The 12,544-nt window shown below is 35.0% G+C and overlaps 1 protein-coding gene across 4 annotated transcripts; it reads left to right on the plus strand.

Annotated features, from left to right (window-relative positions):
• The first annotated feature begins 3,524 nt into the window (after positions 1-3,524).
• LOC111430200 (lysine-specific demethylase JMJ706-like) lies at positions 3,525-12,017 on the plus strand. Of its 4 annotated transcripts, none has more exons than XR_002708304.1 (12): positions 3,525-4,049; positions 5,355-5,742; positions 7,132-7,288; positions 7,361-7,580; positions 7,898-7,951; positions 8,036-8,115; positions 8,294-8,571; positions 8,676-9,071; positions 9,348-9,775; positions 9,906-10,145; positions 10,530-11,529; positions 11,630-12,017. XR_002708304.1 is itself a non-coding variant. In XM_023066400.1 (11 exons), the coding sequence occupies exons 2-11, from the start codon at positions 5,472-5,474 to the stop codon at positions 10,893-10,895; spliced, it is 2,490 nt and encodes an 829-aa protein (XP_022922168.1). In that variant the 5' UTR covers positions 3,525-4,049; positions 5,355-5,471; the 3' UTR covers positions 10,896-11,613. The 4 variants fall into 4 exon arrangements, 1 of the variants encoding a protein (XP_022922168.1); XR_002708318.1 differs by having other exon boundaries at positions 10,530-11,244; XR_002708312.1 differs by lacking the exon at positions 11,630-12,017 and having other exon boundaries at positions 10,530-11,244; positions 11,429-11,613.
• The last annotated feature ends 527 nt before the right edge of the window (positions 12,018-12,544 follow it).

A 12,544-nucleotide genomic window follows, 5' to 3' on the forward strand; every position in this document is an offset into this window, starting at 1 on the left:
TTTTTTTTTTTTTTTTTTTTTTTTGCGTATTTTTTAAATTGAAAGTAGGGTTGAGTTTCAATTTGAAGGGTCTATATTTTACTTTTAGAAAAGCATATAACTTTAATTTTCCCCTTTATCTTTTTTCTAATTTTACGTGTCAATTTATTAATATTGGTCGGGTACCTAACTCAAACGTGTACTAGCTTCTTCAAACAGCATGAGCTAAATCCTTAACTCTTTAAAATAATTTTTAATTGCTTTAATTTTCGAAAATATATATTGAAAATAAGTCACAAATTTTAATTAAAATTTTAAAAATAAATAAAATAGTATTTTACACCTAACAACGAACCAACTCAATTCAAAACAACTCGAACAATTTGATTGAGTCTTAACAAGACGTCTCAACCTGTCCAACTGAAATCACGACCTCTCCGACTAAAAACTAACTAAAAAACAAATAAATTATAATAATAAATGGAGTGCTAATAAGAGGACTTTTGAAGCTATGCCAATAAATGGAGTTCCATTATGGATTAATTAGAGTGTTTAATTATTGCATAATAATTAATTCCATTACTTAGGGAGTGGCACCCAACTCACCACATGCACTAAAACATATCCAAATAGATACTACGAAAGTTATTTTTAAAGATCAATAATAATAAATGTTTAATATTTGAGTGGTACAAAATTTTAGTTAGTAATATGACATATATTCTAAATAAATATGATTGTTTAAAAAGTTAACCATTCACCACTCAGTCCAATAAAGGATAGTTGTATTGTAAACTCTACTCGAAACATTTAGGTCACCAATCCAACTCAGCTCAATCCGACCCGACTCAACCTAAGAATAGAGGGTTGGATTGTGACATCTACTCGAAACAATTAGGTCACCAACTCGACTCACCCTCAAGTTTTAATATAAGGTTAAATACCAAAATAATTTAAAGCCTATTTTTTATGTGAAATTATTATTTTTATATAAAAAGGAAAATTTAATTTAACCCAAAAAAAAAAAAAAAAATAATACCAAATGGGAATTCAGCTTCAGCCTTTGCCAAAAACGGACGTGGGTCCCACCCACAAATTTTATTATTTAATTAAAAAATAATAATAAAGGACATTTGGGACTCCCCAGTTTATCCGCTTTGCCCCCGAAATGTTCTGAAGGGTCTTCATGTGATTTCGTACCATTTGCTTGGCTTTTTCGTCAATTCAGAACCTCTGTTCCTTTGGCAGTTATTGCTTTCGTTACCCACGCGCTTTTTGTTATTTCTTTATCCACTCGCCCTTCTGTTGCTAGAAAATATGAGCTTCACACGTGTACTGTCAATTGCGCGAGTACTATTATTTCCTTACTTTCACGCGATTGGATCCATCCTGTCAACCAAGACAAATCTCATCTCTATTTCTCAAATTAAAAAAAAAAACAATTTATTTATTAATTTTTTTAGCTAATAATTCATGATATAGTTACAAACTTATAATAATAATTTCAAACTACAAAAACTATAATTTTAAATACATAAATAGTTTGGTTAATACCGCGTTTTAAAAATTATAATAAATTTAAAGTATTATTAATATCCTAAATTATTTTTAAGGGAGATTTTTAATAATTGATATTTTGACATTAATAAAGGTGAAAGGCAAACGTTGAATTTGACTAAGTCAACCGGAGCCGAATTTAGGACGGCAGGAGACCAAAAAGAGAATAGAAAAAAAAAAAGATAATTAATTAATTAATTAAGTAATAATCATTAGGTCAACTTCCAAGTAACAATGCCACAAGCCAACCAATGGGGATTAATGAAAGAAAGAGAGGTTACCGAATACCAGTACAGGCAGTTGGCTTCGTTATTCCCGACGGGTAAAGTTGCCCCGGTGGAACCGGTCATCCGGTGGGCGACTCCGATAAACTGCCAGCTAATTTCTTCTGGCAACCACCGCCCACAGTAATTCATAATCAATCTCCAATCACCCCTTATTCTTCTGCCACGTGTTCAATGGGTTCAGCTGCTACGCCACGTTATGCTCTGTCACTCACTCACGCGCCTACGTGTGTTTCGAGAACCTCACGAGCTTTAAGGAAAGCGCTTCTGAAAAGTCTATATTACCCCCGAAATCTACGAGGAAAGTAGCGGAAAAAGGTGGAGAAAATTGGACTTTGTTACGTAAGCATATAACGAACTTATGAAGGTGGGTGGAAACGAATCCTCTGCGGGTGGGCCGTTTCAACTTTCGTAAACACTCACGTGGGATTTTATGCCCTCCTTGTGGGATTACATCTGGACCGTTCAGATTGGATATGTTTGGACGGTGGGGATGGACCCATATGTATATATATATATATATATATATATATATATTTCTATTTAAATGGCTCATTCATACGGGGGAAAAGAATAAATCCTTTTCTTCTCTCTTTCTTTCATCCGACACAAACTCTTCGATTATACCCCATGTGAATTGACTATTTTACCCTTTATTCAGTTATTTTTATAGTTTTTGGGAATAATTTGTTAAAAATAGAATACTAATGTTTTCTTTCTCAAATAAACATAATTTTGTTCTATCATTTTTTTAATATTTAAAATATTATTAAAATCATTAAAAGTTTTTTTTTAGCATTTTTTAAACACGATTAATATTTTTTATTTTATAATCCAAACCATATTTTTGAGGTGGTCCTTGATTTCTTTTTAATGTCATAAACTTCATAAATTATAATAAAAATGTTATAATTACTCAACTATATTTTGATAATAATAAAGTGCTATAATACATGTTTGATTCACGTGTAACTTTTATTTTTATAAATTTTTCTTAATTATCATATCATCATATTATTTTTAATTTGGATATGGTATCAGTTTATTTATATACTTCTTGTTCAGTTTGGTGCCACAATTAAATTTAAAATTTAGAATAAAAATATAATATTTTGTAATTTATAAACTAATTGAAAATAAAACTCGAAACACAAAGGATAAAAACGGGTAACTTTATCAAAATCTTATAAACAAATGTGACAGTTAAAAAAAAAAAAATTACAACACATTTTTGCATTTATGTTATCCCAAAAAGATTCCATCTCAAGGTTGAAAAAAAAAATACTTTTACAAATTTTAAATTTTATTTTCATTGGAGAATAAATAATAATAAAAAATTATGACATAAAATAAAATAAAATTATATATATATAAATTATTTTTTGAAATTAACTATAAATTCAAATTAGTTTTCAACTCATTAATTTCATAAAACACTAGGAGAGGTACAAAAGAAATTAATAATAAATAAAACAGTCCCGGAGGGGTAAAAAGGTAAAAACAACAACGGTAGGTAACAGAAACTCGGACGGAGAAAAACGCGTTTCGGCTTTTCGGGCGTTTGGTTGAACCACCTAACAACAACTGCTATCCTCAAATATATATTTTTAATAATAATAATAAAAAAAAAAAATAATAAGAAAAAAAAAAACTGATTGGGTGGGTTAGTTTTACATTTACTCATTAAAGCGTTTTAATATTCTTGAGGTATAAAAGTATAAATTATCCTGTTCTAGCAACTTTTATCTGTTTTCTACGCCTTTCGCTCCCTGTTCTCCTCTCTTTTCATTTTCTACTGTTCTCTCCCTCCAGTTTCTCTCTCTCTCTCTCTCTCTCTCTCTCGCCGGTGAATCTCCTTTTCCTCTTGCCGGAAAAGTCCTCGACGTCCTCCAACCACCGCCGTCTTCCGCCTTAGAGATTCTCACTTTATTGCCGCTTGCGTGTTCTTGTCGCTTTCCTTCGATTCCACTCCGGAGCCTCTGGATCTCTGAATCTGACTCTCCTTCTTCTGGTTCTTCGCCTCTTTCGAGAATGTGGTCCGCCTCCTCCTCCTTTCGCCCTTGCACTTGACTGCTCCTGCCTGGATTGTGATCTAGGGTTTCGGTTTCTGGATTTCCGGTTTGTGTTTGTTATTGTATTGTTTTTTTTTTGTTCTGCGGTTGTGCTGTTACGGTGAAGTGAACGGAGACGGAGGCGTGAAGATAGAAGACGCAGCTCCGGGATGAGATAGTACGCATTTTGATTTTTTTGTTTGTTTGATTTATTGTTCTTGTATTTTTTTTTTTGTGGAATATTAAATTATTTTATTTTCGGTTTGAACTTTGACGAATTTATCTCTTTCTGTTTTACTTTTCAGATCTAGTACATTGTTCTCGTTTTGCATCATTTATGTAGTTTTCTAAATATATTTTTGTTATTTGTTTTCCTCTGTCCTCTCTGTTTTTTACGAGGTCAAAGAGTTGATTTCTAGTCGTCGAATTTGTATGATTGGAGAATTCGTCGTTGGATTTGTGCCAAGAAGTTTGCTGTAATACCGTTTCCGTTTCTGTTTTACTTTTCAGATCTAGTACATTGTTCTCGTTTTGCATCATTTATGTAGTTTTCTAAATATATTTTTGTTATTTGTTTTCCTCTGTCCTCTCTGTTTTTTACGAGGTCAAAGAGTTGATTTCTAGTCGTCGAATTTGTATGATTGGAGAATTCGTCGTTGGATTTGTGCCAAGAAGTTTGCTGTAATACCGTTTCCGTTTCCGTTGACTTATTTTAGTTATTTTAGCTTTAATCTTTTCTTCCCTATATAGTGATTGGTCTAAATCTCCATTTTCGTCATCGTCGCTATTTATCCTAAAATCCTTGGTTATTGTTACACGTTCGTTGATGTGTATGATTTGACTTGGTAATTTCAAGAGACTTTTATTGGTTGTATCAGTTTAAATTTCTCAGCCAATAGATACGGCGACTAGTTATTTGTGTAATTATGGCGGATATTGGAAATTTCCGGTTATCCGATTTTAGGACCATGCTTTATTCTTCTTTAAGATTATTGATATATACGGCTCGGCGATGAAATTCTGTTGAGGGATATGAATAGTGTTACCGCGACCTAGATACGGTTCTTTGACTTTCATAGTATCATTAACTCGTTATTACCCGGTGGCTACCTGATATCCCTATGTCAAAGATAAACCACATAGGAATAGAGTAGGTTGATCGCCTGGGGTTTATGATCCGTATTCCTATTTGTAGCAATCTAGTTTGCATGCATTGGAATGTGATCAGATGCATTGCCGTCGTTTTCATGTGGTAATTTGATGCCTGGAGAATTTTATTTTACAGGAGTTCCTTTGCTTTTAAATTGCTTAGCTGATACTATTTTAAATTTTAACCTGGCTACTTCCTTAAATTAATGCAAATTTCATTCAATTTCAAGGTTTTGATAGATGGAGAAGAGCTTGTACGTTACTGTTACTCGTTCATTAAACTTACATTTTCCTATATGATGATAACTGAACGTGATACGTTGGCTTTTGACAGGTGGAGGGAAGAATTTGCACATCGGGAGAGGACAGAAATGGGTTAGATGTTCTGTAGCGCAAGAGGCTTCAGCTAAGGAATTGTGAAGCTACCAACAAAACTGCAGCTGTCAAGAAAATGATGAATAGAAGTGGAGGTGATGCTTTAAGGGCTTCAGCTCCATGTGGTGTGAGATTACTTGGTGGCAATTCAGAAACTTTTTCTCGTTCAAGTGGCATGTCAAATGAGAGGGATGTCTTTTCGAAAAGGAGAGTGGATAAGTTTGAATACGATGATTTAGAGTGGACCGAGAAGATTCCAGAATGCCCTGTATATTCTCCGTCAAAGAAGGAGTTTGAGGATCCTTTGATCTATTTGCAAAAGATAGCTCCTGAAGCCTCAAAATACGGTGAGATACTTGCTTCCACCCCCTGGATTGTAAATGCCTTACCTGTTATCGTATTTGATTTTGGTTTATAAGTTGATTTGATCTTTAAGTCTCACTTTATCGTGCATGCACATATTTTCATGGAAAATTATGTTGTCTTCTGGTTTTGTGTGATGAAATGATGTCTCTAAAACTATTTTTAATGGAAAAATGGAACCCACTACTTGGTTTGGGAAAAAAAAGTACTATTTTAAAATTGGATCGCAATTCGCACACTATTGAATATAGCTGGTTGAGATTTGTATGTAATTGATGATACACAACCAGACTTTTTCATGCAACGACAGAAGTTAAAAAAAAGGGACATTCTGTCTTCTTAGAATTGATGGTGTGAATAACTTAATATGGTCAGTACGCAGTTGGATATTGTAAGAGCCAAACAGGTTTTTGTCGTTTGGAATGGACAAAAGTATTCATTGAAATGTCATGAGGTTTATTTATGCCGGCACTATCTCATCTCATTATGTCAGACAATGCTTTTCAAATTGCAATTTGACACTTGAGCTTATTGAAAGGCCCATGGTATGAAAAGAAAATGGAAGAAAAAAGTTCATTCATGAGGGGCTTTGTAAGTGCGATTGTTTATGGGCATTTAAGCAACTCTGTTCTTGTTCTTTAGAAAGGAAAGTATAAGAAGGTAAAAAGAACCTCTGGGAGACACCCTCCCCATTATAGTGTTTCACATGGATTCTTTTTGTTGGCATCTTTGGTTTTATTGCTTGATTTGCTAAGTCTTCTGTGGTTGCTGCAAAGTTCGTTGACTTTGTTGGTTATGCAAATATTTAGGCTAGTTTACACACAATTGAATCTCCATCCTTACATATTAGGATATAATTTTCATTTATTGGTAAGTTGAATTTTAAGTCATGTCTAATGTGGTTGAACTTTTCTTTGTGGAAGTTGGTTTTCTAGCAACTGGCGCATTTGTATTACACCAAGTTGGTTTTCACTGCTTAACTCATGGTTTCTGCTGAGAATTTCTTTAACCAATAATAAATTTGGAAGTAAATAAATATGTATAATATTACATGTAGACATTCTTTTGTTATTATTTCCAATAAACATCAAGCAATTTAGGAGATATTTATCGGTAAGTATTTAGTTCTTTTTTGATATGATGCAATTATATTAATTGGAAGAATTCTTACGAGAGAGCTAGACTTGATGCCAATCCCAAACCAATGACAAATAGACTAATGAATTTTTGTTTCAACTGTTTGCACATTCTAGATATCATTTTCTTTTTGTCAATCCTTCCTAGCACAATATCATCTTTTGGTGTTCTGCTGTTCGTTGTGTTGGTGGAAATGCGACTGATATTGCTTTTGGTAACTAAACTGTAACTTTCAGGCATATGCAAGATTGTCTCGCCACTGGCTGCTTCTGTTCCTGCCGGGGCTGTATTAATGAAGGAGAAACCAGGATTCAGGTTTACAACGAGAGTACAACCTTTTCGCTTTGCTGAATGGAATACTGATGATCAGGTTACCTTCTACATGAGTGGCAGGTGAGCATTTTTTGTGTACAAATGAAATATGGATTATATCTCTGGTACTGAATTCGTAACCTGTCATTTTAGGAACTATACATTTCGCGATTTTGAAAAAATTGCGAACAAGATATATGCTCGTAGATATAGTAGTTCTGGATGTCTACCTGCCTCATATTTGGAAAAGGAATTTTGGCGTGAAATTGCTAGTGGGAAGACAGAAAGTGTTGAATATGCTTGCGATGTTGATGGTAGTGCCTTTTCATCTTCTCCAACTGATGAGCTTGGGACAAGTAAATGGAATTTAAAGGTTTTTCTCTTTCTTTATGTGAGCTAAATGGAAAAGGGAAGCTTAACAGATTAAGAATGAAAAATGCGTACATTGTAATTATATGTTTGTTATGCTCGTTAGCTTTTGAGTACCCATATTTTTGTAGACCATATTTGGAAAAGGAATTGCATGCTTCTGCATTTTACTATGAACTTCAGCAATATATTTTTTATAAGAAAATAATAATAGTCAACCAAGAATTTCACGTCTTAGAACTTAGAAGTGACATTTTAAGATGTTGATTTGTTTGTCTTCTAAAACGTCAGCTTATTCTTGTGTATTGCATTATGTTCCAGAATCTTTCACGGCTACCCAAGTCCATATTGCGCCTTCTGGAAACTCCAATACCGGTAGGGTGGTTGCTTTATCTATCACGCCATCATCCGATGCCAGCACTTCATGCTTTAATGAATATTTTTTGGTACCTATAACAGGGAGTCACGGACCCCATGCTTTATATTGGAATGCTGTTCAGTATGTTTGCTTGGCATGTGGAAGATCATTATCTATACAGGTAGGTGTATTTATTTTATCATTTTAGGAAAAGATAGACATTTTTGGTCTATATTATAAGGTTTTTGTCAGTTTTTATTTGGCACCCTTTCGGTTTATGTTGATAGTTTTGAGCTTATGAAGTGACACCTTCTATCTCATGCTAGTCCTTCACCAAGTTAATTATTTACTTCTTGCAGTATTAATTATCATCATTGTGGGGCATCTAAAACTTGGTATGGCATTCCTGGTCAAGCAGCTTTGCAGTTTGAAAATGTGGTCAGGGAGCATGTATACACCAGCGATATCTTATCCACTGGTGGAGAGGATGGAGCATTTGATGTTCTTCTGGGGAAAACAACATTGTTTCCACCAAATATTTTGTTGGATCATGAGGTGCCTGTATACAGAGCTGTCCAGCAACCTGGGGAGTATGTAATTACCTTCCCCAGAGCATATCATGCTGGATTCAGTCATGGTAGGTAATTCTAGACTATGTTTTTTTTTTGAGTCATTTTCATTTATTATGATTGCTGAATATTTGTTGTCCTTTTAATTTCCCCCCTCCCTTAAAACGCACAGGCTTCAATTGTGGTGAAGCAGTAAACTTTGCAATGGGTGATTGGTTTCCTTTGGGAGCTGTTGCCAGCCAGCGGTATGCTCTTCTAAACAGGATGCCTCTAATTCCTCATGAAGAGCTTCTATGTAAAGAAGCAATGCTTCTCTACACAAATTCAGAATTTGAGGACCAACATTATGCGTCTGTAGAGTTAGACTCTCATTATTCTGTTAAGACTTCTTTTGTAAGTATGATTCACTTCCAGCATCGTGCTCGATGGGCTTTGATGAAATCGAGAACGTGCACTGGCATTTCACCAAATTGCCATGGAACCATCCTTTGCAGCTTATGCAAACGTGACTGCTATATATCATATATTAACTGCAGTTGTTCTGGACATCCAGTGTGTCTTCGTCATGGTATGCTCATCTCACTTGCTGATTTAATTGATTTTTGTGCCAATATCATGTTGAATTTAGAAATCACTGGTATTATCAAGGATGCATCACAAATATTTTTCCTTGCCTTTGGCTGTGTTCATCTGTTGAATCACGAGTTAATTGCAGAAAGTATTTTCTTTCGGGAAATTTGTAGTTTAAAGTACTAGTTAATTCATTTTTCCATGTGTAATGTTATAGAACACGTTCTATGATTTATGCTTTTGGTTGTTACTGATTACTTGATTTCCCAACCAGATATCAAATCTCTGAACTTCTCATGTGGTAGCAACCGGACACTCTTCTTGTGTGAGGATATTTTAGAAATGGAATCTGCAGCTCAAAAATTTGAGCAGGAATGTGGAACATTGGATGAGATTCATGAACAAACTTATAATGATGAAGAATTATATTCTTATCCTATGTTAAATTCATTTAAACGAGCTGATGTGGATGGATACGCTCCTTATTGCAAGATAGAAGTGCAGTTGAATTCTGAATTTACTACTGCTGCTGCTTCTCTTTGTCGCTTGGGAGAAAATGAGGGTGTTTCCTGTAGCCAACCTACTCTAAGTTGCATCACCGAAAACCATAGACCTGAACCATCAGATCCTTCTCTCTCTTGTGAAGCATCAACTCTTTGTTCAGTTGTAGACTACAATGAATCATTGTCCACAACTAGCCATGTAAGATCTGATTTCGAGCTCAACTTATCCATTTTTCTAAATCATAGTTTACATCACAGTGAGTTCTTGTTTAGAATAGCCATGTCATGAAGTATGAAAGAATAATGGGTGATATAATTTGCTCTAACAGGTACAAAGAAATTCAAGTTTTGAGCAGTCCTCAGAAATTTCTGTCTGTGCACTTGAATCATCGCCTAATAATTGCTCGAGTACATCTCCGGGCAATATACGTGCATTGGAAATCACCACAATATTAGAACAAGAAAGTGATGATTCTGATGCAGAAATTTTTAGGGTTAAGCGTCGCCCTCTGAAGCTAGATAAAAAGACAGGGAGCGATGCCACATCTTTAAAGCATTTTGCTGGCCAGGTACTGTTAGCCGTTTTGTAATCTGTCATAACTGATTTGTCCTGAAATTCGAGCTTAAACGTGAGAAATTAGGGTTTGTTTGCGTGTATTTCCTGAAAATTAATTTATGACGATTTCTCTAAACTTGTGCCAACTGGAAATGTACTTTTTGTCTTTTTTCTTTGGGGTCTTAAATTTTTTTATATGCTTTGAATATTTTAGCTTTTTGTGTACAAAAAGGCGTTAATTATTGAACATCATGCATTCTTTAGAAAATACTTGAAAATAATGAAATATCTCTTACTATTATGGCCAAGATCTACTTGATTAACTTGCTTTCCTGTCGCCATAGTTGCACTAAAAGTTTCAGCTCTTAAATTTGGGATATGTTCATCATTATTGCAGGATGGCCGCAAAAGACTGAAGAGACTCCAAACAAATGGGAATTCTGAGCAACTAACGCCAAGGGATTATCGTGGAACTGACAAATCACGTTGTAAATTCTACCCTACTTATAAAGACTCTGCAAGTGATGCGATCGGTAAATCTAGCAAAGGGACCATTCCCATCTCTGCGAAGTACAAGAGATTCATCGACGAGAAACTAGTAAATAGACAGCGCGTCCATGAACTCGACAATCACAGGAGGGAAAGGTTTCAGCATGATATGATTAAAAAGCCCAAACGGCTACCTCCCTCTATGGAGATTGGGTCAAAGCGTCTCAAAATCAGAGGCCCAACATTCTTGGGGCCGGATGAACCAATAGTTTAATGCATCACAATGGGCCTGAAGCTGGGCCTTGCCTCTATTTCTGTACAGCAGCATATGAGAGCCTGACATAGCTAATCTTATTCTTCACTAATGGTGGGTTCTAACAACACACGAAGGAAGAAGCCATAGATGAATTTGATGATTAATCTTCTGGGAGCAGTGATACAAAATTTAACGTCTAGGAAGCAACATTTTAACATTCTTTGTGCAGGCCTTAAAAAATCGAGGCCATTTGCACACACGGGTGGTGATGATGATGATTCTTGAAGGTAACCCAAGTCGGTACAGAGCCATTTATCCGCCGTCCTGGGAACAACCTTTGCTGCAGCAGCTGCTCTGCTTTAAGCAGGTAGATGGTTTAGTCAAATTTGACGTCCAGTTAAATTTTTTTCCTTATCCTCACCTCCATTTTTGTGAGGTAAGTGGGGATTCCCACGTACTTCATTTCAAAAAAAAAAAAAAAAGAAGAAGAAAGAAGATGATTCATAGTTCTTCGCTGCTTCCATTTTCACGTTCTTTATTCTTTTCTGTAGCAACGGGTACATGTACCCTGGACTACTCGAATAAAATGCAAAGAAGTTTCTTCTTTGTTGTCACGTGTAGGCAACACATAGAATGTAGACACAGAACAACAGTAGGTTTTCTTTCTGAGGAGAATTGCTTTTGTTCTTTCCTCAATCCATTTGAATTGGTTTAAGAATGTGAAGAATATTAACCATTGTCAATGGATGCAGAGAGACAATTGGGGTCTCATATTCTTGTGGGGGCAAAAGGCAAAGCGCTTCTCCCAATCAATCCCAGGTAAAGGACATTATCTGAGTGAATGAATTGGTCATATTATTTTATTCTGTTTGGGGGATGGATGATTGGTTGCGTGGGACAAAACTATCCCCCACTCCCAATCATTTCCAACCTTTTTCTTCCCCCTAAAGATAAAAAGAGAATATATCGATGGTTTGAACGGTGGGATGGTATGAAACCAGAATTTTTAGAAAGAGAAAGGAACCTTTTCTTGCTTTGAAAATAGGTCATGAGTCCCCAATTGTATGAAGAGTGTTGGGTATGTTAACTACCCGCCACCACTGTCTTGGAGTTAGTCCACCATTTGAATTTGTTGTCTCTTGATAATAACGCCCTATAATATCTGTTCAATATAATGTTAGTTTCTCGTGAATTGAATTGAATTGAATTGGGTGGGTAAACTACTGATCACATTCTTCTAGTCTTCGTTGATTAGGTTTGTGTTCCTTGGAGGCATATATATAAATTTGGAGTTTCCAGTTTTTAAGCAATTACATGGATTTGACAAGTTCTAAATGAGGTCTGATTTATTTAGAGAAAAGGAAAAGGAAATAGAAAAAGAAAAAGACAAATCTGTAATGGTTTCTTTTCAAAAAGATATTGCGTGTGTATCTTTCACTAATTAATTTATTCTCTTCACTTTCCCCTCGTAGATTTATTGGATACGTAATTTGAGGTTTTAGCTTTTGGCACCATAAGTCTTTGCAAAAGATTCAAAATGTTTCATCTTTTGTCTTTGTTTTTTGTTATCTTACTTTATTTGCTTAAAATGTTGGCCATTCTATCACATCGCCAACTATCACCACCTTTGATTGGATAAACGCCAAAAAAAAAAAAAAAAAAAAAAA

Source organism: Cucurbita moschata, unplaced genomic scaffold (assembly GCF_002738365.1).
Source record: "Cucurbita moschata cultivar Rifu unplaced genomic scaffold, Cmos_1.0 Cmo_Scf00001, whole genome shotgun sequence".
In the NCBI taxonomy this organism is placed as follows: Eukaryota; Viridiplantae; Streptophyta; class Magnoliopsida; order Cucurbitales; family Cucurbitaceae; genus Cucurbita; species Cucurbita moschata.